At 49.0% G+C, this 20,588-nt stretch overlaps 1 protein-coding gene across 4 annotated transcripts; it reads left to right on the forward strand.

The window, feature by feature from the left end:
• Positions 1-372: 372 nt before the first annotated feature.
• Positions 373-16,460, forward strand: LOC144737387 (uncharacterized). Of its 4 annotated transcripts, none has more exons than XR_013588966.1 (11): positions 373-821; positions 2,733-2,792; positions 3,487-3,555; positions 4,101-4,157; positions 6,040-6,567; positions 7,792-7,833; positions 8,308-8,373; positions 9,056-9,112; positions 9,894-9,941; positions 14,558-14,599; positions 15,581-15,606. XR_013588966.1 is itself a non-coding variant. In XM_078620063.1 (11 exons), exons 1-9 carry the CDS (start codon positions 761-763, stop codon positions 9,902-9,904), a joined length of 951 nt encoding a protein of 316 aa, XP_078476189.1. In that variant the 5' UTR covers positions 374-760; the 3' UTR covers positions 9,905-9,906; positions 14,558-14,599; positions 15,581-16,460. The 4 variants fall into 4 exon arrangements, 3 of the variants coding, with proteins under 3 accessions (XP_078476189.1, XP_078476186.1, XP_078476187.1); XM_078620063.1 differs by having other exon boundaries at positions 374-821; positions 9,894-9,906; positions 15,581-16,460; XM_078620060.1 differs by lacking the exon at positions 9,894-9,941 and having other exon boundaries at positions 375-821; positions 15,581-16,460.
• Positions 16,461-20,588: the final 4,128 nt, after the last annotated feature.

Below are 20,588 nucleotides of genomic sequence, written 5' to 3' on the forward strand. Positions count from 1 at the left end.
ATGGTGATGATTCGCTATAAATCACAGATTCATCGATACAAAAGTATCAGTTCCATCGACTTTGCCATCATCGGAGACTTTACATTTCGCTAAAGATGTATTTTTTGTGTATCTCTCTCTCTCTCTGCCTATGTCTGTAGTTACATGCACACCATTTATTTTTTTCTAACGTCGTCGCTTTTGCGATACTTTGAACATGAAAGCCGCGTTATAAAACAGGGGGTTATTATCGCTATTTAATGTATTCGCTTATTTATTTTAAAATTATGGGAGGAAAGGTGGGTGGTGGTGGTGGGGGAGTGAGTGAGTGGCTGGCTGGGTGAATGGGTCAGTGGACGTTTCAGCACCCAGTTATTTGAACAGCAAATACATTCGGAATTATTTCATTATTTTGCGCGCGCGCGCGCGCGCATGCTATCTGTGTGTGGACACCTCGCGTTTAACTTGACGGGGGCCATTTACCAGCCTCCATCCCTCCCAACCCCCCTATACACTGGCACCTATTGAGAAACCCTAGGCCCCCCCCCCTCTCTGTTTGCCGGCTGGCTGTGGGCGTCTTCTTCACCGAGTCTGGGTGCCAAGTCGTCGGTAGCCCATCTCGGTTCTGATCCGCCCCTTTAAAAAGGCACAAGCCTAGAACCTCGACACCCAGTCACTCCGAAGTTTCAACTTCTCAGTATCCTCGACGACTCAAGGGGTCCTCATCATCATCATCCTCCTCCTCCTCAGCGAAAGGCAGACGACTCACCAAGCTAGAAACATGTCTGGAGCCCTGCAAACTCTCTTCCTCCTCGCCCTTCTTCACCTCGCCACCCAGACACGTAAGTTTGGATGGTGATCTCTGCCTGTATGTGTGTGTGTAGTCTGCTGTGTGTGTGTGTAGTCTACTGTGTGTGTGTGTGTAGTCTGCTGTGTGTGTGTGTGTAGTCTGCTGTGTGTGTAGTCTGCTGTGTGTGTGTGGACTGTGTGTGTGTGTGGTGTGTGGTGTGTGGTGTGTGCGTGTGGTGTGTGCGTGTGTGGTGTAGTCTGCTGTGTGTGTGTAGTCTGCTGTGTGTGTGAACTGTGTGTGTGTGTAGTCTGCTGTGTGTGTGCAGTCTGCTGTGTGTGTGTAGTCTGCTGTGTGTGTGAACTGTGTGAGTGTGTGGTGTGTGTGTGCGTGTGGTGTGTAGTCTGCTGTGTGTGTAGTCTGCTGTGTGTGTAGTCTGCAGTGTGTGTGTGTAGTCTGCAGTGTGTGTGTGTAGTCTGCCGTGTGTGTGTAGTCTGCTGTGTGTGTGTGGTGTGTGTGTAGTCTGCAGTGTGTGTGTGTAGTCTGCAGTGTGTGTGTGTAGTCTGCCGTGTGTGTGTAGTCTGCTGTGTGTGTGTGGTGTGTATGTAGTCTGCTGTGTGTGTAGTCTGCTGTGTGTGTGTGGTGTGTGTGTAGTCTGCTGTGTGTGTGTAGTCTGTGTGTGTGTAGTCTGCAGTGTGTGTGTGTAGTCTGCTGTGTGTGTGTAGTCTGTGTGTGTGTGGTGTGTGTGTAGTCTGCTGTGTGTGTGTGTAGTCTGCTGTGTGTGTGTAGTCTGCTGTGTGTGTAGTCTGCTGTGTGTGTGTGTAGTCTGTGTGTGTATGTATTTATAGTCTGCTGTGTGTGTGTGTAGTCTGATGTGTGTGTGTGTAGTCTGCTGTGTGTGTGTGGTGTGTGTGTAGTCTGCTGTGTGTGTGTGTAGTTTTCTGTGTGTGTGTAGTCTGCTGTGTGTGTGTAGTTTGCTGTGTGTGTAGTCTGCTGTGTGTGTGTGTAGTCTGTGTGTGTATGTATTTGTAGTCTGCTGTGTGTGTGTGTAGTCTGATGTGTGTGTAGTCTGCTGTGTGTGTGGACTGTGTGTGTGTGTGGTGTGTGCGTGTGGTGTGGGTGGTGCGTGTGTGGTGTGTGTGTGTAGTCTGCTGTGTGTGTAGTCTGCTGTGTGTGTGTAGTCTGCTGTGTGTGTAGTCTGTGTGTGTGTGGAGTTTGCTGTGTGTGGTCTGCTGTGTGAGTGTGGACTGTGTGTGGTGTATGCGTGGTGTGTGCGTGTGGTGTGTGTGATGTGTGTGTAGTCTGCTGTGTGTGTGTAGTCTGCTGTGTGTGTGTGTAGTCTACTGTGTGTGTGGTGGAGCCATGGTGCCTGGGAGATGTTAACTACCTCTCCTGGTATACAGGAGGTCTTTGTGGGGTCCTGTGGGTCTCCATGGTTCTATGTGAGTCTCTGGATCTCTGTGGATCTCAATGAGTATGGGTCTCTATGGGCCTCTGTGGTTCTATGTGAATCTCTGGATCTCTGTGGATCTCAATGAGTATGGGTCTCTGTGGGGTTCTATGGGTCTCTATGGTTTTATGTGAATATATGGATCTCTGTTGATCTCAATGAGTATGGGCCTCTATGGGTGTCTATGGTTCTGTGTAAGTAACCCGCAGATACCCGAACTTCGATTCCCGTTCACGGCCAAAATCAGTGACGATTATCTGAACCGGTCCTGGGTCGCCCCGAGGTGAACTCAGCCTCAAATGAGTACCTTGTGCAGTGGTGGTGCTGGTGGTGGTGCAGTAAATATCGACACTGGGGAGAGACAAAGGCGGCCGGGTGTGGTGCTGGCCACCCACCCCCTCGTGTGTGCCACAGTGCCGGTAGCCTTCATAGGTACTGCTACTCGCTAGCTAACTGTACTTGCCCCGGAAGTATGTCAAGGCTACTCGGGGGATCTTTGGCTTTGTCTTATCACAGCTGTCAGTGCCAAGTCGAAGGTGAGCACTTTCAGGACCGGATTTCTGGGGCACGCAGTCGGTGAGTGAGAACTTTACACTCACCACCACACTCACCACCACCACCACACTCACCACAACACTCACCACCACACTCACCACCACCACCACACTCACCACCACCACCACACTCACCAGAACACTCACCACCACCTCCACACTCACCACCACACTCACCACCACCACCACACTCACCACAACACTCACCACCACCTCCACACTCACCACCACACTCACCACCACCACCAGACTCACCAGAACACTCACCACCACCTCCACACTCACCACCACCACCACACTCACTACCACCACCTCCACACTCACCACAACACTTCTCACACTCACCACCACTCTCACCACAACACTTCTCACCACCACCACCACCACACTCAATACAACACTTCTCACACTCACCACCACCACACTCACCACCTGAATGAGCCTATTCTATATAAATAAAAGCGTACACACATATCTTTAAACATATATACGCGCACACACGCTCTTTCTCCGGGTCCTTCGGTTTTTTCCTCCACTTTTAGAATCAACATCACGCATATTTGGCTGCTATAAATTTCCACGCGATAAGCTGCTCCATTGAACTATCATCTGTGATCGCTTCTGAAAGATAGCTACACAGCTCAGTGGGAACTTACTTGAACCTGACTCCACACACTCTCTATTCTATCCCCCCCTCTCCTCTCTCGCTCTTACAGGAGGTCTGGGCTATGGTGGTCTAGCCTATCCCGGAGCGGCGATTGCAAGAGGCTACAAGCACCACACAAGTAAGAAATCTCCCCAACCTCCCCCCCACCCACCCCCAACTAGCCCACACTCTCGAACCGGCTCACACACATCGCGTGTCCCGAACGACCACCTTAAATTATGCCCGGACAATTTTAGGCTCAGCTGCTCCATACAACTGAACGTCGAAACTCCGCCCACTTTGCATGGCCATGCCCACTCCACCACTAGCACCCCCCCCCCATCCCGTAGACCACCACCTACTCATCTTCCAGCCCCGCCCAGGCCACTACTCAGGTAGGCTCACTCCCATGCCCATATAAGAGGTTCATTACGAGTCTCAAATAAAACATTTTAGTAGTCCGGTACAAAATCAAAATTTTCATGGAAACAGTAGTTTATGGACCCATCGGGGGACGGTCCCAAGTGACAGCAGGGCGGCAGGTCAGCAGGCAGTCTTTAGCCGTTTGCCATAAGCCAAAGCCACGACCAACCCTATCAAATCAATCCCTCACCAATCTCACCACTGAACCCCCCCCCCCCCACCCCGTGCATTAAACACGAAACAACTGTGTCTCCCCGGCAGCTGGACTCGTCCAGTCTTATGGTGGGCTCGGATACCTTGGGGGCCCCTACCACCATGGTGGGTATGCCGCCGAATGTGCATGAGCTTGCATGTACCCCCTACCTCGCCCCTACCCCTTCCTAATTAACACATTCCTGCGGAGGGAACTGGTAGGAACGTTGGGTTGCTCGGTCAATGGCCAGGGTCAATGGCGGCGTGGTGTATTCCGCAAATATGGCCGACTGTGAGGGCGGGCACAAGCCGGCGTGAGTGGGTTAAATGTTGAGTTTTATAAGGGCACCACGGGGTGACCAGCCCCTCACCACCCAGCCCCACCCCTCCCACCCCCCACCCTCCCCACCCAGCCCCTCCCCACCCAGCCCCTCCCCACCCTTCCCACCTAGTCCCTCCCCACCCAGCCCCTCCCCACCCAGCCCCACCCCTCCCATTTTTGGATGCACGACGGACAGACGGACGGACGGACACAATAATCCCCTGTGGGCTGTTGGAACCAGGTGGTTCCTACCAGTAATATTTTCAATCCCTCCCCCCACTACCACTACCACGACGACATAGACGACGCGAGTCGCGGGCAAATTTGCTGCGATGAGTTCAGTCAACATTGAATTGATTACAGCAGAAAGGTGCCTATGGGAATGAGGTTTAAATCCCATTCTTATTCTAGTCATGGATAAAGGTACACCCCAACAACTGCCACTGGTTCACCAGAGGTAAACTCTTGAGAGGATATTTTCTTTGCCAGACTTAATTTTCCATGCCGGCACTGCGGCATCGACAGCGGTCGGAGTCAGAATCAGAATACTTATTTGCTCACGCTTTACCTCCACCACACGCATGTCTGCCGATGGACAAAAACTCTGCTGAACCCATTCTATATTGCCGGGTGAACAGGGGCAACGGAGGCATTGAGAAACTGGTCACATTGATTCATTCATAACGGTTAGCGAAACGGGAGTCGTAATCCGGAGAACGCCACTTCCGATTCGATTTTTTCCGACGCGACAGTTAAAACGATATCGCGATTAAACCCTTTCCAAATTTCGATGACGTGCGTACATACGTGTACATCATGCACTTTTCCTTAAGATTCTGTTCTGATGACGTTATATATGCGTCATCGGAACGGAATTGGAAAAGGCCATGCGCGGGAAGGGCGTGTGGCACACTTTTGGCGCCAGCTATCGTAGAGTGGGCGGCAGTCATGTCGCTATGGTTTATAAAAACAGCAGTGCTACTACTACTTCGCCTGTCTATATAAAATGAAGGCTGGGCCGCTTGCGCGTTCTGAGATTCGGCGGTGAACGGGACATCCACCACCATGCAAGTTGCAGACATCTCAGAACGGGAAATGGGTTAAATCCCTCCACCCACTTCCAACCGACCCACCTGTCCACCGCCTCTTGTCAATCCAGAACGTACTCCCAGATGTCGTTGGATATTGGAAGCTAAGCAGAGTTGAGCATGGACAGCGCCTGATTGGGTCACCAAATGCCATGCATGGACCCAGTGTTATAAGCTGCTGGAATTGAGTTTGTTTAGTTATTTCTGTGGCAATTAAATGCAATCCCTCTAACTTGCAGTACTCCACTCCCCCTACCCCACACCCCCCTCTCTATCTCTCCTCCCTGGCTCTTCTCCCCTCTCTTACCTATATAGCCTCTTGTTACAGAAGCCCTTTTGCCCACTTCAGCAATTGTTTCTTGCTGTGGTTGTCCCCCCTGATGACGGACGCTTGTGTTGCGCCCGAAACGTCGTGATTTAATTGATGTGATTTTATACCTACGAGACTTTACCGAAAGAACCAAAGAGTTTGGTTTTTGTTATGCTGCAGAAGTGTGGCTGGTTGAGGAGTTTTAACCTCTGACCTACGTTACGCATCCGTGATACCCGACCCCCACCCTCGGCCCATCCCACCCTGTCTTGTCTCTGCACGTTGTAGGCATCGGTGGACTTGGCTACCCACTGGGCGCCATTGGTGCCGGTGTCGTAGCAGCTCCCCACCTGGTGAACAGCAAAGTCGGCTACCCACTGGGCGCCATTCGTGCCGGTGTCGTAGCAGCTCCCCACCTGGTGAACAGCAAAGTCGGCTACCCCCTGGGCGTCGTTGGCGCCGGTGTCGTCGCTCCCCGCGTGGTCACGAGCAAAGTCGGCTACCCTCTGGGCGCAATTAGTGCCGGTGTCGTAGCAGCTCCCCACGTGGTGAACAGCAAAATCGGCTACCCCCTGGGCGTCGTTGGCGCCGGTGTCGTCGCTCCCCGCGTGGTCACGAGCAAAGTCGGCTACCCTCTGGGCGCCATTAGTGCCGGTGTCGTAGCAGCTCCCCGTGTGGTGAACAGCAAAGTCGGCTACCCCCTGGGTGCCTTTGGTGCCGGTGTCGTAGCAGCTCCCCACCTGGTGAACAGCAAAGTCGGCTACCCCCTGGGCGCCGGTGTCGTAGCAGCTCCCCACGTGGTCAACAGCAAAGTCGGTGAGGGGTTTCTCTTCATAATGCAGATTTTGTTTATGCGTTAGATCGCGAAAACATATAAATGTTGCGTCGTGAAATCCACCGCCACATGACACAGCTAATTAGTAAGCTTTAGTGTCATGTAAACAGAAGGTGGCCAATTTGTTACTGGTACAGCAGCCACACTGGTTGTGAATTGGAGAGCAAAGCCACATTGACAATCTGAGTATGGCGTTTTGCCAGTAATTACGAGCTTCAGCAGGCGACAGCCACAAATCTGGCTGTCGCCTAATGAAACTAGTTGTAATATTACACGACTATACACTACACTACTTATCAACCAATGGGGGTCTTGAAATGCACGGGAATTTCCCAATGCGTTCTCTTTTAATTTTTAGTAGTATTTTTTTTTTACTTTATCGATAATTAATAACTTAATTGAGTTTAATGAAGCAAATAACTCATGAACGCATGTTTAATAAGTACGTGTTATACGTTGAACTTCTTTTGTGCCGTACATAGACAACCGTGCAAATGCATCAACATCTCAAGAACATTGCTTATGGAAATAATAGATATTAATAACATTTAGTTCATTAACAGACTGGCTAAAGCGGATGGATTACATCATGTCGGCCATTTTTTAAAGGGGGGACGTCACGGCAGCCATTTTGCATGGGTGACATCATGGTGGCCATTTTGCACCGGTGACTTAATGATGGCAATGTTGCGTTGGAGGTTGTCTTCCTCGTAGCTGATTGGTCGACTGATGATATAAACCACAGTGTTGCAAACATCACTACAATATTGCCATCTCGATCCGTTTTCTCTTACATTCCAGATTTTTGCTATAATCGTAGCCTTCCAGAACTCAACAAATCTTATGAGCATTTTCTGCATTTAAGACCCCCTGCTGTGGAGTGTTTGTGTGGGTACATACGGGGCTTCCAGAATTTAATTCCCGCTCACAATCAATAACACGGACGAATATTTGTACCGGTCCTGGGCCTTCCCTAGGCTGACTGAGTCTCCAATGAGTGCTTGGTGCAGTGTGTAAACATTGCCACTGGGGAATCAAAGGCGGCCGGGCATGGTACTGGTCACCCATTCCCTCGTGTGCTATGCCGGCCTTTATAGGTGCTTGCTAACAGCACTTGCGCCAATAGTTTGATAAGGCTACACGGGGGGAATTTTTGTCTGTATGGAGATGTGATGTCATGGGATTCTCTCTCCCCTTGTTTGTAGCACAACCCTTAGCTGCTGTGGCCGCTCCCCACCTCCTGCCCGGTGAGTATGGGGCGCATGCACACACCCAGGATCCACTCCTTACATGGTTGGGGACTAGTGGCTAAGTGGGTGAGCCATTGGTAGAGAGGGCGGGGCTACCCCACAGTGAGTCGGGTTTCTGGGCAGTAGTCTTCATCTACTGAGAAAACAGGTGCAAAGTGTGATGTGGTGAATATTGTATCGAACAAAGACAGTCGCTGCATCACGCGCTTTCAGATGGGCTTCTGCGGCTGTCTGGAATGCTCCTCCTTCCGATATCAGAAAGCCACTGTGAGAGATGCAATTTTAATTCATTGAGACTAACAAACACATTTTTTCAGAACTGCTTTTTTGCGTTTAGTTTGTCTTTCCCTCACACCTCCGATTATCATGGTTGGCTATGTACGGTGCAAAAGAAGTTCAAAATACATACATATAACAGGCGTGCGTGAATCTTAGTGACCCGTTCAACTTTGCTTGTGGTGGTGGGTGTAGGTGCCGCGTATGCAGCTGCCCCCTTCGCACCCGCTGTTGCTGATCCCGGCCCCGAGGTGGTCGCTGGTAAGTGACGCTCGCAGAGACACAATAGGTTCACGCGGAGACCCATAACTTATCCAGAGACCCACACACGTATACAGAGACTCAAACACGTACCCAGACACCCATACACCTACCCAGAAACCCCATACATCTACCTAGAGACCCACACACTTATACAGAGACTCAAACACTTACCCAGGGATCCATACACCTACCCAGAGCCCCATAATAAACTATTTATAATTGACCAGATAAGGCCCCTGAGCTACATAGCTATTTTCAGAAGCGACCTGGTTATCACAAATTATAGCTCAACGAAGTGGCTCATCACGGGGAAATTGATAGCAGACAAATATTCTAGTCGCATGTTTCTAAATGTGGATGGAAAAACTGGAGGCCCTGGAGAAAAATTCACACGACCCCGGGGAGAACATGCAAACTCAAAATATACAACAGGCATCATCAGGGTCGGAACTGAACCGACGACCTCCTGCATACCAGGAGAGGAAGTTAACATCTCATAACCACCATAGCACGCTGAACTGTCGATGATACACGGGGTGGTAAGGATCAAAGTAACAAACATTACATCACAAGGAATCGTGAGAGTTGGTGGAGTGGCTTGTTTGGAGAGACAAAGAAGCGGAGGCCTTCATCCAGCAGTGGATTGACCCCAGCCAACGTTTGATCTATCTCGTTTCAGAGGAAGGCATTGATGTGGAGGTCGAGGAAGAGGCTCCTCTCCCCGTCATCCCTGAAGGTCAGTCTCTATTCGCTACTCCTCTAGAGAACGGATGAGTTGAGAGTATGTGTATAATAGTGTAGTGTATATTAGTGTAGTGTATAGTAGTGTAGTATGTTGAATACCCTGTCACACTGTACGTAACCAACCATTGCTAATCGGAGGTGCGAGTGAGTGAGCGAGTGTGCAGTTTTGTGGAGCAATGATGGAATTCATATTCCTGTGATTAAGACCCAAGAGACTCACACAGAGAGACGCACACATGCTGACTTGTACACAAAGCCAAACTGATTATCGTCCATCACTGCACTTGCCTGGTGAGTCCGACTGGAGTGGAACCGGTCAACAGTTGTCTGTCTGTTCCCTCCCGCGTCATGGAATGGCATCTGCTTCAGATCTGTCCTTGCAACTTGGTGGTCGAGACGATGATAATAATACGGCCACATTTTGAGCTCTCTTTCGAGTTGGTGGTCTCGACAAGGCCACCCACTCAATCATCTACCCACCCACAACACTCACCCACCCACCCACCACACAGCACCCAAACACCCACCGAATCACCCACCCAACCATGCACCCACCCACCGATTGGTTCAACCAACCCCCACCTCGTGTGCGCCAGTGCTGGCCTTCATAGGCGCTGCTGCTGCTCGCTAACGGCATTCACCCCCCCCCCCCAGCATTCTGTTGAAGACTATACTTTGTGTGTCTTTGTTCCTTGCATGTGCTCTGTCTCGGCTCTGCTGATGTGACGCTGCATGGTCGGGAACAATTGGTTCCGCTTCGGTGCTCGACAAAGATCGCTACTGACGGTGTGTGCTTGTAAACGGACGTCGTCATCACCGTGGTGACCTAACTCCTCGCGTGTCCATATTTTATATACACAAAGCACTCACCTGCGATTCATAATTAGTTTCTGTCACGTTAGATCGTCCTTAGATCCCTTCTCTCTCGCTCCCCCTCCTTGCACCCCTCCACTGGAGTCAACTTCCCCTGTACGTTAAGCGGCGCTGCCCCGTAGACTTAACGTTCTGACCCATAGACTCAACAATGTGACCCATAGACTCAACACTGTGACCCATAGACTCAACACTGCGACCCATAGACTCAACACTGTGACCCATAGACTCAACACTATGACCCGTATACTCAACACTGTGACCAATAGACTCAACACTGTGACCCATAAACTCAACACTGTGACCCATAGACTCAACACTGTGACCCATAGACTCAACACTGTGACCCATAGCCCCAAAACTGTGACCCATAGACTTAACAATGACCATAGACTCAACACTGTGACCCATAGACTCAACACTGAGACCCATAGACTCAACACTGTGACCCATAGACTCAACACTGTGACCCATAGACCCAAAACTGTGACCCATAGACTTAACAATGACCATAGACTCAACACTGTGACCCATAGACTCAACACTGTGACCCATAGACTCAACACTGTGACCCATAGACCCAACACTGTGACTTATAGACTTAACAATGACCATAAACTCAACACTCTGACCCATAGACTCAAAACTGTGACCCATAGACGTAACGCTGCAACATAGACTCAACACTGCCCTTGTACATTAAGCACCCCCCCCCCTCTTCCTCCTCAAATTCATTCCGTTCCTCTCTTCAGGCCTAATTTCTTCTCTATCACCCTTTATCTTTCCCTTCCCTCACCTCGCCCACTCCACTCTTTCCCATCCCTCCCCTAACCTTCCCTAACCCCGACATATCTCTCGACCGTGACCACCTCCCCTACCCTGTTCCCTCTATTGTGACCAGCTCCCCCTATTCCTCCCCTACCCTTCCCGATCCCCTACTCACCTCTATAGCGTGAATACCTCCGCTACCCTTTCTCAATCGCTGTTACTCGATCCTCGATACTGTAACCGCACCCCCCCCCCCCCCACCAATCAACCTGACGACAGAGCAAAAAAAACATTAAAAGGTGTCACGTCATTTGGGCAGGATACGCCAATTGCATTTGTGGCGATATTTGGAAAAGTTCGAGCGGAATTTCCGACTGATTTAATACGAACGGGCATGTTTTGATGTTTTGCCTGGGATTATCACAAGCAGCGTAAATATTCGTGTTAAAACACAAACCCATAACCAAATTGATTTGAAGCTTTCGTGACTGTAGGAATCCATACTCTTCGGTTCTTTCAGTAAAGTCACGTAGTTAGAAATAAAATAAATCACGTTTTGATCGCAACAAAGCGGTCGTCATCATCTCCTTTGCCTGATGACGACCGCTTGTGTTGCGATCAAAACGTCGTGATGTTTGATTTTATTTTATTTCTAACTATGTGCCTTCACCGAAAGAACCAAAGAGTACATAACCAAATTGGCAATATTTTTGCCCATTACGTGAAAACTTTGATTTTGTTGGCTCTGTCATTGGGTGCTGGGAGGTTATAGTTACAGCAAAAAGTGACATCATAACCTTACACGACGATCTAACCGTAAAGAAATCAATTATAAAATCACACTGGTTTTGAAAGCCTACATATAAAGTAAAGATAAACTTTGAGATATATTTTTTTTGAAAAAAGCAAATGCAGTTGTTGAGTCATTCGATTGTCCAGAGAGAATGCATTGTTTTTATCAGCTGGAATGATGTGGCTTTTAATCAAGTTGTTTAGAATGCAGCAAACCCTTCCCTCTCGCAGGTTTAGCTATCGCGATTTTTTGCGTCAAATCCATTGAGGTACCATTCACCCGATCACGCCTCGACCATTCGAGACTGACCGCGAGATTCCCATACGCCTCCTAACTGCACTGTCCGCGATGACGCTGCTGCTGCCGCCACGGATGAAGGCACGCAACGACTTCTTGTCTCCCATCTCGTCTCCATCCTGTCTGTCCTGTCTCTTGTCTCCATCCTGTCCCTGTCTTGTCCCCATCTTGCCTCCGTCTTGTTTCTATCGTCTCCATCCTGTCCATCTCCATCTTGTTTCCCATCTAATCTCCATTTTGTCTCTGTCGTCTCCATCCTGTTCCTGTCCCCATCTTGTTTCCCATCTCATCTCCGTCTTGTCTCTATCTTGTTTCCATCTTGTCTCCCTATCGTCTCCATCATGTCCCTGTCTTGTCTCCATCTTATTTCCCATCTTGTCTCTGTCGTCTACATCCTGTCCCCGTCTCCATCTTATCTCCGTCCTGTCTAACGTCTTGTCTCCCATCTTGCCTCCCATGTGGCCCTAGGCCACGCGGTGTCTTCCAGCCTCCAACGAGGCAGCGAAATTTGAGCCGTGCGATTTTCCTGTAGTGTAGAGCACTGTACTGTACACGGATACGTGTACAGTGCTGCACAGACACTGTACATACAGTACAGCATGCATATACTGTACGTGTACAGTATACTACATTAAAACTACATTAAAATTTAGACTTAAAATTTTCGTGACTGCAGGAATTCATATTCTTGGCTCTTTCGGTAAAGTCACGTTGATAGAAAATACAAATAAAATATTAATTAAAATAAAAAGCAAAAAACCACGATGTTTCGATCGCAACACAAGCGGTCTTCATCAAGCTTGTGTTATTGTTTTTTGTCTACGTGACTTTACGGAAAGAACCAAGAATATACTCCATTGATTTTTTTCTCATTCGATACATTTGCCGTACAAGTTGTATTTAACCCTAGAAAACATGAATCGGATTTTCCATTCAAAATGCTTTCCTGCTTCACGATTGGGTTAATGCAGAGTAACTTAAAACAAAAAGGTAGAGGAGGTGATGGGTGTCATTACGAACAGTTAACCAAACCTCTAGCTTTCCCATCGACGCCTTTGGATTCACGGATCGCGGATTTTGCCTATTGCCCGCTATTTTCAAGAACGTCACCGGACCCGCGTTTGCTGTGCATCTTTTTTGCCGAAGATAAATCTCCACAGCAATAGGAATACCAGTCTGTTCGCCGATGACGCGTGTTTTCACAACAATGTGTTAAGGGAACACATTTTTTTACTACGTAGATGCAAATTGGATATAACGCAATTGCGCGAGACATTGGGATGCTGCTGGATGGTTCCAGATGCTATCCACGCGCCTCAAGTCTTTGTTCGGCCTCCGTACGCATCTCGTGCCTTATCGCGGACTGCACTTAACCCTATTTTATATATTCTCATGATAAAGCCATTTTTACATAATGCAGTGTTCTTCAGGGTACGCAACTACTACTGCGTTATAGAATAGACTATATATATATCGTCTTTGGCGGCAGGCTGGCCACACACAGTGGTGTAACACTTAACAGCAAGGAGTCCTGACTCAGACATCCCGTTTTCTATGCAGAGTTTGCATCTCCTGCCCATGTTGGGCAGAGTGTGCCTGATCGATGCCCGGGTGTAGGCAAGAGGATGGCTCCCTATTGGTCAACCATGTTACATATGCTGATGATCTGGTGATTGCTGCTCACTCTCAGGAGTTGGAGACTCTATTGCTCAATTTGGAGCATGCTGCGAAGAGATGGGCAATTGCCACGAAGCCTGACCAAAACATGCTCCCATCTCTCCACTCTCCACGAATGATAAGGCAGAAAGTAGAGAAGTTTATGTACCTAGGGCCATGTGCGTATGACCAGCTCCGGTTTGACAGCTGAGGTCTCACTCAGAATCAGTTGAGTGGCATTGTTTTTTTATCAACTGAGTAACGTTGTGTGGAAGCTGCCTGGCCTATCACTCTCGACCACAGGAGCCTTCTAAGAGAACATCTGCGCTGGTTTGAAACATTCAGGTGAGCCTGCCTATGATCCATCCTGGGTTTAACCAGACTGGATCACAGTGTGAGGAGCTCACAGATCCTTCAAATATCTGGACAAAGGCACATCAGTGAGCTCCTCTGACAAGCGAGGCTGTATTAGCTGGAGTCACGTAGCCCGCATGCTTGGCCACTGTATGCCCATGCAGCTTCTGTTTCGCTGGATAGAGGGGCTAGTCCATGCCCCCTCTAAACAATAACGGTGGCGCGGGTTTAGAGAAGAGATGGGCCGATTCAGATTGGCCTCTGTGGAGCCTCGTAAAGGATGCTGCTGGACAATTGGAGGCAGTCACCCTCCAACCACAACGGAGGGCGGAGGAACGACGCTCACAACAACGAGAGGAGCGCCGGGCATCTAAAACGCAACAAGTTGGCACAGCGGGGAGCACAGGTGGTACATCTGCCAGTCTTTTCTGTCAATCAACCCACAGCACCTATGTATGTACGTATGTATGTTAAACCTCTATCGCACCATACGAAGCCAACTGCTAATTGTAGGTGCGGAACAGTCCTGGGTCTGTCTCATGACCTCATGCCAGCAGCAAGAGCCTTCCACACTTCACGTGATGGCCTCAAATGTGCACCTAGCCTGGCAAAAAAACGCTGTGATGACATCACCGCCACTTAGTGGCGATTGGCAGCTGTTGTGTAAATATGTTGTCTGTGTCTGTCCGTGTACAGTGGCACCAGGATTTCTGGGCAATCCTTGCCTCGCCGCACCAGGTAACTATTCTGTCTCATTGCATTGAATTACAGTCGGCACGCATTTGAAATGTATTGCTGCATGATACAGCATCTAAACTGCACCCAAAGAGTGACCGATTTCGAAGAAAAAGGTTGCACATAGAAGAAGAGGAGATGCAGGCAGTGATGAAATGGAAACTGGCACTATTTGGACACGGGACAATTAAAGGTGTTTTTTTCTTTTATTAAAAAAACAAAGCGAAGAAACACTTAACAGAGAATGGCTTGACGACAACTCAAGAGACCAGGAACCTCAAAGATCCACAAACTCAGATTCAGATATGTATGAAGTTATAGAGACCCATAGAGACTCGTAGAGACCCATTGCTATCCATTGAGAATCGTACAGAGACTCAGATCCATCAGGAACCAGAGACTTATAGAGACCCATTGAGACTCGTAGATACCCACTGAGACTCAGAGAGACCCATAGCTATATGTAGAGACTCACAGAGGAAGACCAAACTGAGAATGAGATAAGTGCCAGAAAGATGTGGCCGCTATTTGAGCAGATTTGCACAAGACAGAGGAAAGTGGAAACAACACACCGACTGCGGGGCTATGTGCACATGGGCCGTGATCATGATCACGAGACTCGGCACTAGTTAGCCTGTCGCCACAATCTGCGGCGTTACATTTGTGCCACCTGCTGCACTCATTTTGGTGCTATGTTTTAATTTCCTTAAATCAGTGGTTCTCAAAAGAGCCATCCCCGCTATCCACCAGTGGTCCGTGACGGTCCTCCCGAGTGGGGCCACGGTGGCTGTGATGCAAATGCAGCTCGATCCGGAAATGAAGTCTATTGTACCTTTTGTTTTCAGACGTAAATTTATATTTTACCCTCACGTGGATCTCACCCGCGAATCGACTGCCAATGGTAACATCGGAATGGCGAAAAGCCCTCCGCATTTGTTGACCGTGCCCGACCTAACAATGTGCGACGTGTGCGCGTGTGCCCAGCCCTGCGTCCCATCTGCAGTCACTTCGGCCAGAAGTGCTGCCTGTCGAAGGGACTCAAGACTCTGGTGAAGAAGTAACTTGATGACACGTTCCGGACAGATGCCGCCTACCATCCTCCCCACAGCTGCCCGCTTACTCGCTCGCTCACACCCCCCCACGCCATCCCATCAAGCGCTTCTAATTAGATCAACGTCCAAATCCACGAGCCCCGTCGCCTCTGTAAAGTCACAGCTCAGCCTCAGGAACCGACCCATTCCTGCCGGAGTGTTGAATTGACATGTTCACGATCTGAGGTCACAGCTCTGCGCCAGGCTAGGTGCACTCCCGAGGCCATGGTGCATTGTGATGCATCATGCACACACACAAACAGGTGCGCAGGTTCACGTGCACACAGCTCAGAATCTGTTGCTGCCACTGCTGATATCAATAATTCCATTCGAGTTGATTCAGCTGACATACGATCAGTCTGCGTGTGTGCATGTCAGTCATCTCAGTCAGTCAAACCCGTTGCACCTCCTGGGTCTGTCCCATGATATTCTCCTGTCAGCAACGAGCCTTCGACACTTCAAGTGATAGCCTGAATAGGTACCTGGCCTGACACAGGTGCCGTGGCGAATGGGGGTTATTGGTATTGGTCTGTGTGTGTCGGTGCATTGCCAAGTCTAAGTTCACCCGCGGACGCAAGCCTTGACTCTCGCACAAATTCTCACCGTGGGCGTGATGGTGTCGCTTCACCGTTCGTTAAGTTCCCTGACCACCCCTGCACGTGGGGCAGCGAGTCTAAATTTACATCCCACCTCCCTCCCCCTCCATTTTGCGATCGGCGAATTGTACCGGGGCTCGCGTTGAGTTGCAATAAAAACGTTTAAAATAAAAAAAAGTCTCTGACCAATCTATGCCAATTTCATACGGATCGGACCCTTGAAGTGTGAGTGAGCGAGCGAACGTATGGATGTTGGACTTCTTTCGCACCGTAATATAGCCAATCGTTGCTAATCGGAGGCGTGGGGGAAGGACAACAAACTCAACATATGTACGTATGTTGAACTTATTTCGCACTGTAACGTAGCCAACTGCACCAATCGGAGGTGCGGGGGGGGACAACAAACTAAACACAAAAAGCAGTTTTGAGTGAGTAAGTGAGCGAGCGAACCGGTGTATGTCCATGGAATACAAAAAACTAAATTTTTTTTATTAACCCTGGCGTTCATCATAAAAGTAAAAACCTGGTGATGGTGGGGGGGAGGGGGGGCTGCATTTCCACGGATTTCCGATTCAGCCATCGGGGGCACCGAATCGATTGGGCGGCTGAATTTAAGTCCGTTATTAAAGATATTTGCGCAAAACGAAACAATAGACCATTTAATTGAAATGGGGCCTAGGAACTGACCGTGTGACTCATCAGCGTTTAACGCAGTCACCTCAGCCTCCTCGGCAAGCCAGCAGACAACCACGTCAGAAACAGTGGAGTGTATCATCGCTGTGATGTCTCTATTAGTCTATGGGACTCTCTCTGAGCCTGAGTCTAAAAATAGACTCTGGGTCTGGGTCTCCACGGATCTCTGTGAGTCTCTATGAGTCTCTGTGAGTCGCTATGGGTCTGGGAGTCTCTGAACGTCTATGAGTCTGGATCTCGATGGGTATCTATGAGTCTCTTCCTCGTCCGTACGTCTGCTGATGTAGATGCAGAGACAACTACAATTTCACATTCAGGTGGTCAAGCTAAACAATCGCGTCAGGAGCAGCGGAATAGTGTATCATGGCTGCTGTGATGCCTCCTTCTTCGTACTTGTGGATGGGGCATTGCGTCGTTATACATTGTACGGTCTCTGTTCTGGGTGACCCACGGGGGCACACTTAAGGATAATGTCTTAATCTTACATTTGTAAATCAGGTATCATTCGCATCTTGCTGGTGCCATGGTGAACCAGTTACTCTAAGACGTCCGTACACCATGGCTTCCTAAGGCGCCCAGCCTTTCCATCTCTATACTCTTAGGTTTTTTCGGTAAAGTCACTAGGTAAAAAATCTAATTAATAAAAGTAAAATTAAAAATCACGACGTTTCGGAGGCAACACAAGCTTCCGTCTTCAGGTGGAACCGTCACAGCACGATTGCTCTCTCCATCTCTGTGTGTGCCCCCCCCCCGCCCGCACTGAGTATACGTCTATCATTATTTAGCTCTCGTCCGCTCCAGAGATTTGTTTTAATGAGTCGAAAAGTGAGGACACCTACAAATTCTCCCCTAAGAATTTGAGAACGTTGCGGGTCAAAGGTCCGGTCGACTTTTACCCCAAAACGTTTGATAGTGGTCGGTAGAAATTTGGCGACACCAGATTGTGTGCGTGTCTGCTAACCCCAACGGTCACGAACAGCTCCTGTGGTTTCGCCACTCGCGATTACGACGTTGGCTATGAAAATCAATCACATACTGCTGACGACGGACGTCGTTACGTTACCAGTGACTTCCTTGCGACGATTCGCAGAGGTGAGAGAACCGGTAAGCGACTGGTACTTGGAAGAGCAAACAAAAGAACCAAATTTTGTTTTATATTTTTTTTCTTCCAACTTTTGCCAAACCTACGCTTGGGTAATTGTGTGTACCTCCTCGTATCTGTGGGTTGAACGAGTTGGCATATGAGATTGTACGGGTGTCCGTGTGATAGTTTGAGAAAGGTTAATAAGTCCTTGATTGATCTCACGTGACTTGGGTGGGGGTGTTCTGTGCAATGTCCTTCTTGTGTTCTGGATTAAAATAAAAAATATGTACTCACTGCCCTTATGCGTACCATTGCCTGTGTCGTGCACCTATGATTGCATGTGTGTGTGTGCGCACGTGTATATGTAGAACTTCTTCGGCACTTTACATAGCCAACCGTGCTAATCTGAGGGGTGGGGGAAGGACAACAAACTAACCACAGGAAGTAGTAAAAAAGAAATGAGTTTTAAATCTAGATTTAAAAGTTGCAAAGCTCCCAGTGCCTTCCTTATATCGGAAGAGCATTCCAGTCGGCCACAGAAGCGCATCCGAAAGCGCGCGTTGCGGTGAACATCTTTTTCCGACGGTTAGCTAAAAGCCAATGCCAGGATGAGCAGAGTTCGCGTGATGATGGTTTTGATGAGATCAGCGAGGTATTGTGGTTCACTTGTAACAAGCACTGTGTGCGTGATGAGTATGACTTTATAACGCTATATTCCTTCGGTGAGCCCCGGACGGACACGGTCTGATATTGAAGTACCCCATCACCAAATAATTGAGCCTTGCAGATACTATGCTGCACGCCATCGTGTTGGCTATGATGAGAGGCTTGCCGAGCCCCAAGTGGTTTCACATTGGAGAGGTCCCAGACGCACTCCATATTTTCCGTCCATCTGCAATCTGAGTGGGACATACATTTATGCTTTATTGACCTGGTCAACAGCAACCTCCAAATAGTATGGTTGGCTACGTACGGTACAAAAGAAGTTCAACATACATACATGAGTACTGAGTTATTCTGCATGCTTTCAGAGTCCCTGCCCCTTTGCTCATAATCACCGTGGAGTCATTTAAAGGAGCATCTGCTTCAATATGAAAGATTCAGGCTGGATGTGTCTACAATAATTACTTCTGAATAAAGATGGCTAAACGGGCATGGCATTGTCTATCGAAGAAATGGACTGATACTGTAAAAGAGGATATGGAGTTGAGTGGACTTGCCAATGACTGGTACCAGCCGTGTTAAGATTGGCCTCTGGAGGAGGAGGCTCGTGAAGGACGCTCCTGGGCAGTCGGAGGCAGAGGAAAGACGCTCACAAAAACGAGCAGAGTACCGGGTGGCTAAAACAAAACAAGTTGGCACAGTGGGAAGTACTAATGGTATATCTGTCAGTCATCTCAGTCAGCAACCCATAGGACCTGGGTCTGTCCCGTGACCTCCGGCCAGCGGGCGTTTGACACTTCACGTGGCCTTAAAGTGCGCCTCGCCTGACACAAGCGCCGTGGTGATATTAAAGAATATATCATCACCACTTAGCGGCAAATGGCGGTTATTGTTGTATGGGGTTGAGAATGGTGGGGTTGGCCTGATAAGTGTGGGTGTGGTGAGGCTGAGGTGAGAGTGAGGAGGGGGTGTGTAAGTATATTATTGTGTAGTTAGTTTAGTGTAAGTATGTTGAACTTGCTTGGCACCCTACGTAGAGCTATGAAGGGGGAAGGACAACAACATTAAACACAAAAAGCCGTTACAAATACATTATTTTTCAATGTAGATTATATAAAAGTGCACAGTTCCAGTGGGTTCCTATCATCGGAATGGAAAGCATTCCGGACATCGATGCGCCCTAATATGAGTGTCTAATAACCCCTCCACCTGACACTTTATTTTGTTATCACACACCCCGATGAAAACAGCCAATTAAGCTTTGTGCTGGAGGCCCCGGGGGGATAGGAGTTTACGATCCCTTCTGGCCAAAGCCCATTTGACGGAGCCAGACTGAACCTCTCCCCTCCCCCCTTGGGGTTCCTCCAAAAACAGTTAAACCACTTTGGTTGGCCACGTGGAATATTCGCACTCTTACTGCAGAGGAGAGGCTGCCACTCCTCTTCTGTTGAGTTCTGGACCGATACTACCTGGACCTCTGAAATACAGGTCTGGTGGACTGGTTCTAGCTCCAATCACCACGAGGGGTGGACAGTTCTCCACTCAGGGCATACAACTGGGAGCGACATTGCGTTTAAACAAAATAATTATGTGGGTGGGGTGCTTGGAGGTGAGGTGTGGGAAAATGTCAGTCCCAGGCCACTGTGGGCTTGACTCATCAACAGGAGGCGAGGAATGGTAGTCGTTGCTTAACCCACACCTAAGATGAACATCAAAGGAGGGATGCAGGTAGAGTCGGATGCCTTCTATGACCTCCTGTCACAGGTGCTATCTATAGTGGCTTCTCCGGATAGTCATCCTGTTGGGTGAATGCAATGCCCGAGTTGGTCAAGATGCAAACACGTGGGACAGCGTGATTGTAAGAC

The sequence above is a fragment of the Lampetra planeri genome, chromosome 69 (genome assembly GCF_965212315.1).
Source record: "Lampetra planeri chromosome 69, kcLamPlan1.2.h2, whole genome shotgun sequence".
In the NCBI taxonomy this organism is placed as follows: Eukaryota; Metazoa; Chordata; class Hyperoartia; order Petromyzontiformes; family Petromyzontidae; genus Lampetra; species Lampetra planeri.

Excerpts from the sequence above, each read along its gene's own strand:
- LOC144737387 (XM_078620060.1), top strand. The coding sequence starts at position 761 with ATGTCTGGAGCCCTGCAAACTCTCTTCCTCCTCGCCCTTCTTCACCTC. Across the intron at positions 822-2,732 it reads TCACCTCGCCACCCAGACAC|CTGTCAGTGCCAAGTCGAAG; the intron begins GTAAGTTTGGAT and ends GTCTTATCACAG. Across the intron at positions 7,834-8,307 it reads CGCTCCCCACCTCCTGCCCG|GTGCCGCGTATGCAGCTGCC; the intron begins GTGAGTATGGGG and ends TGGTGGGTGTAG.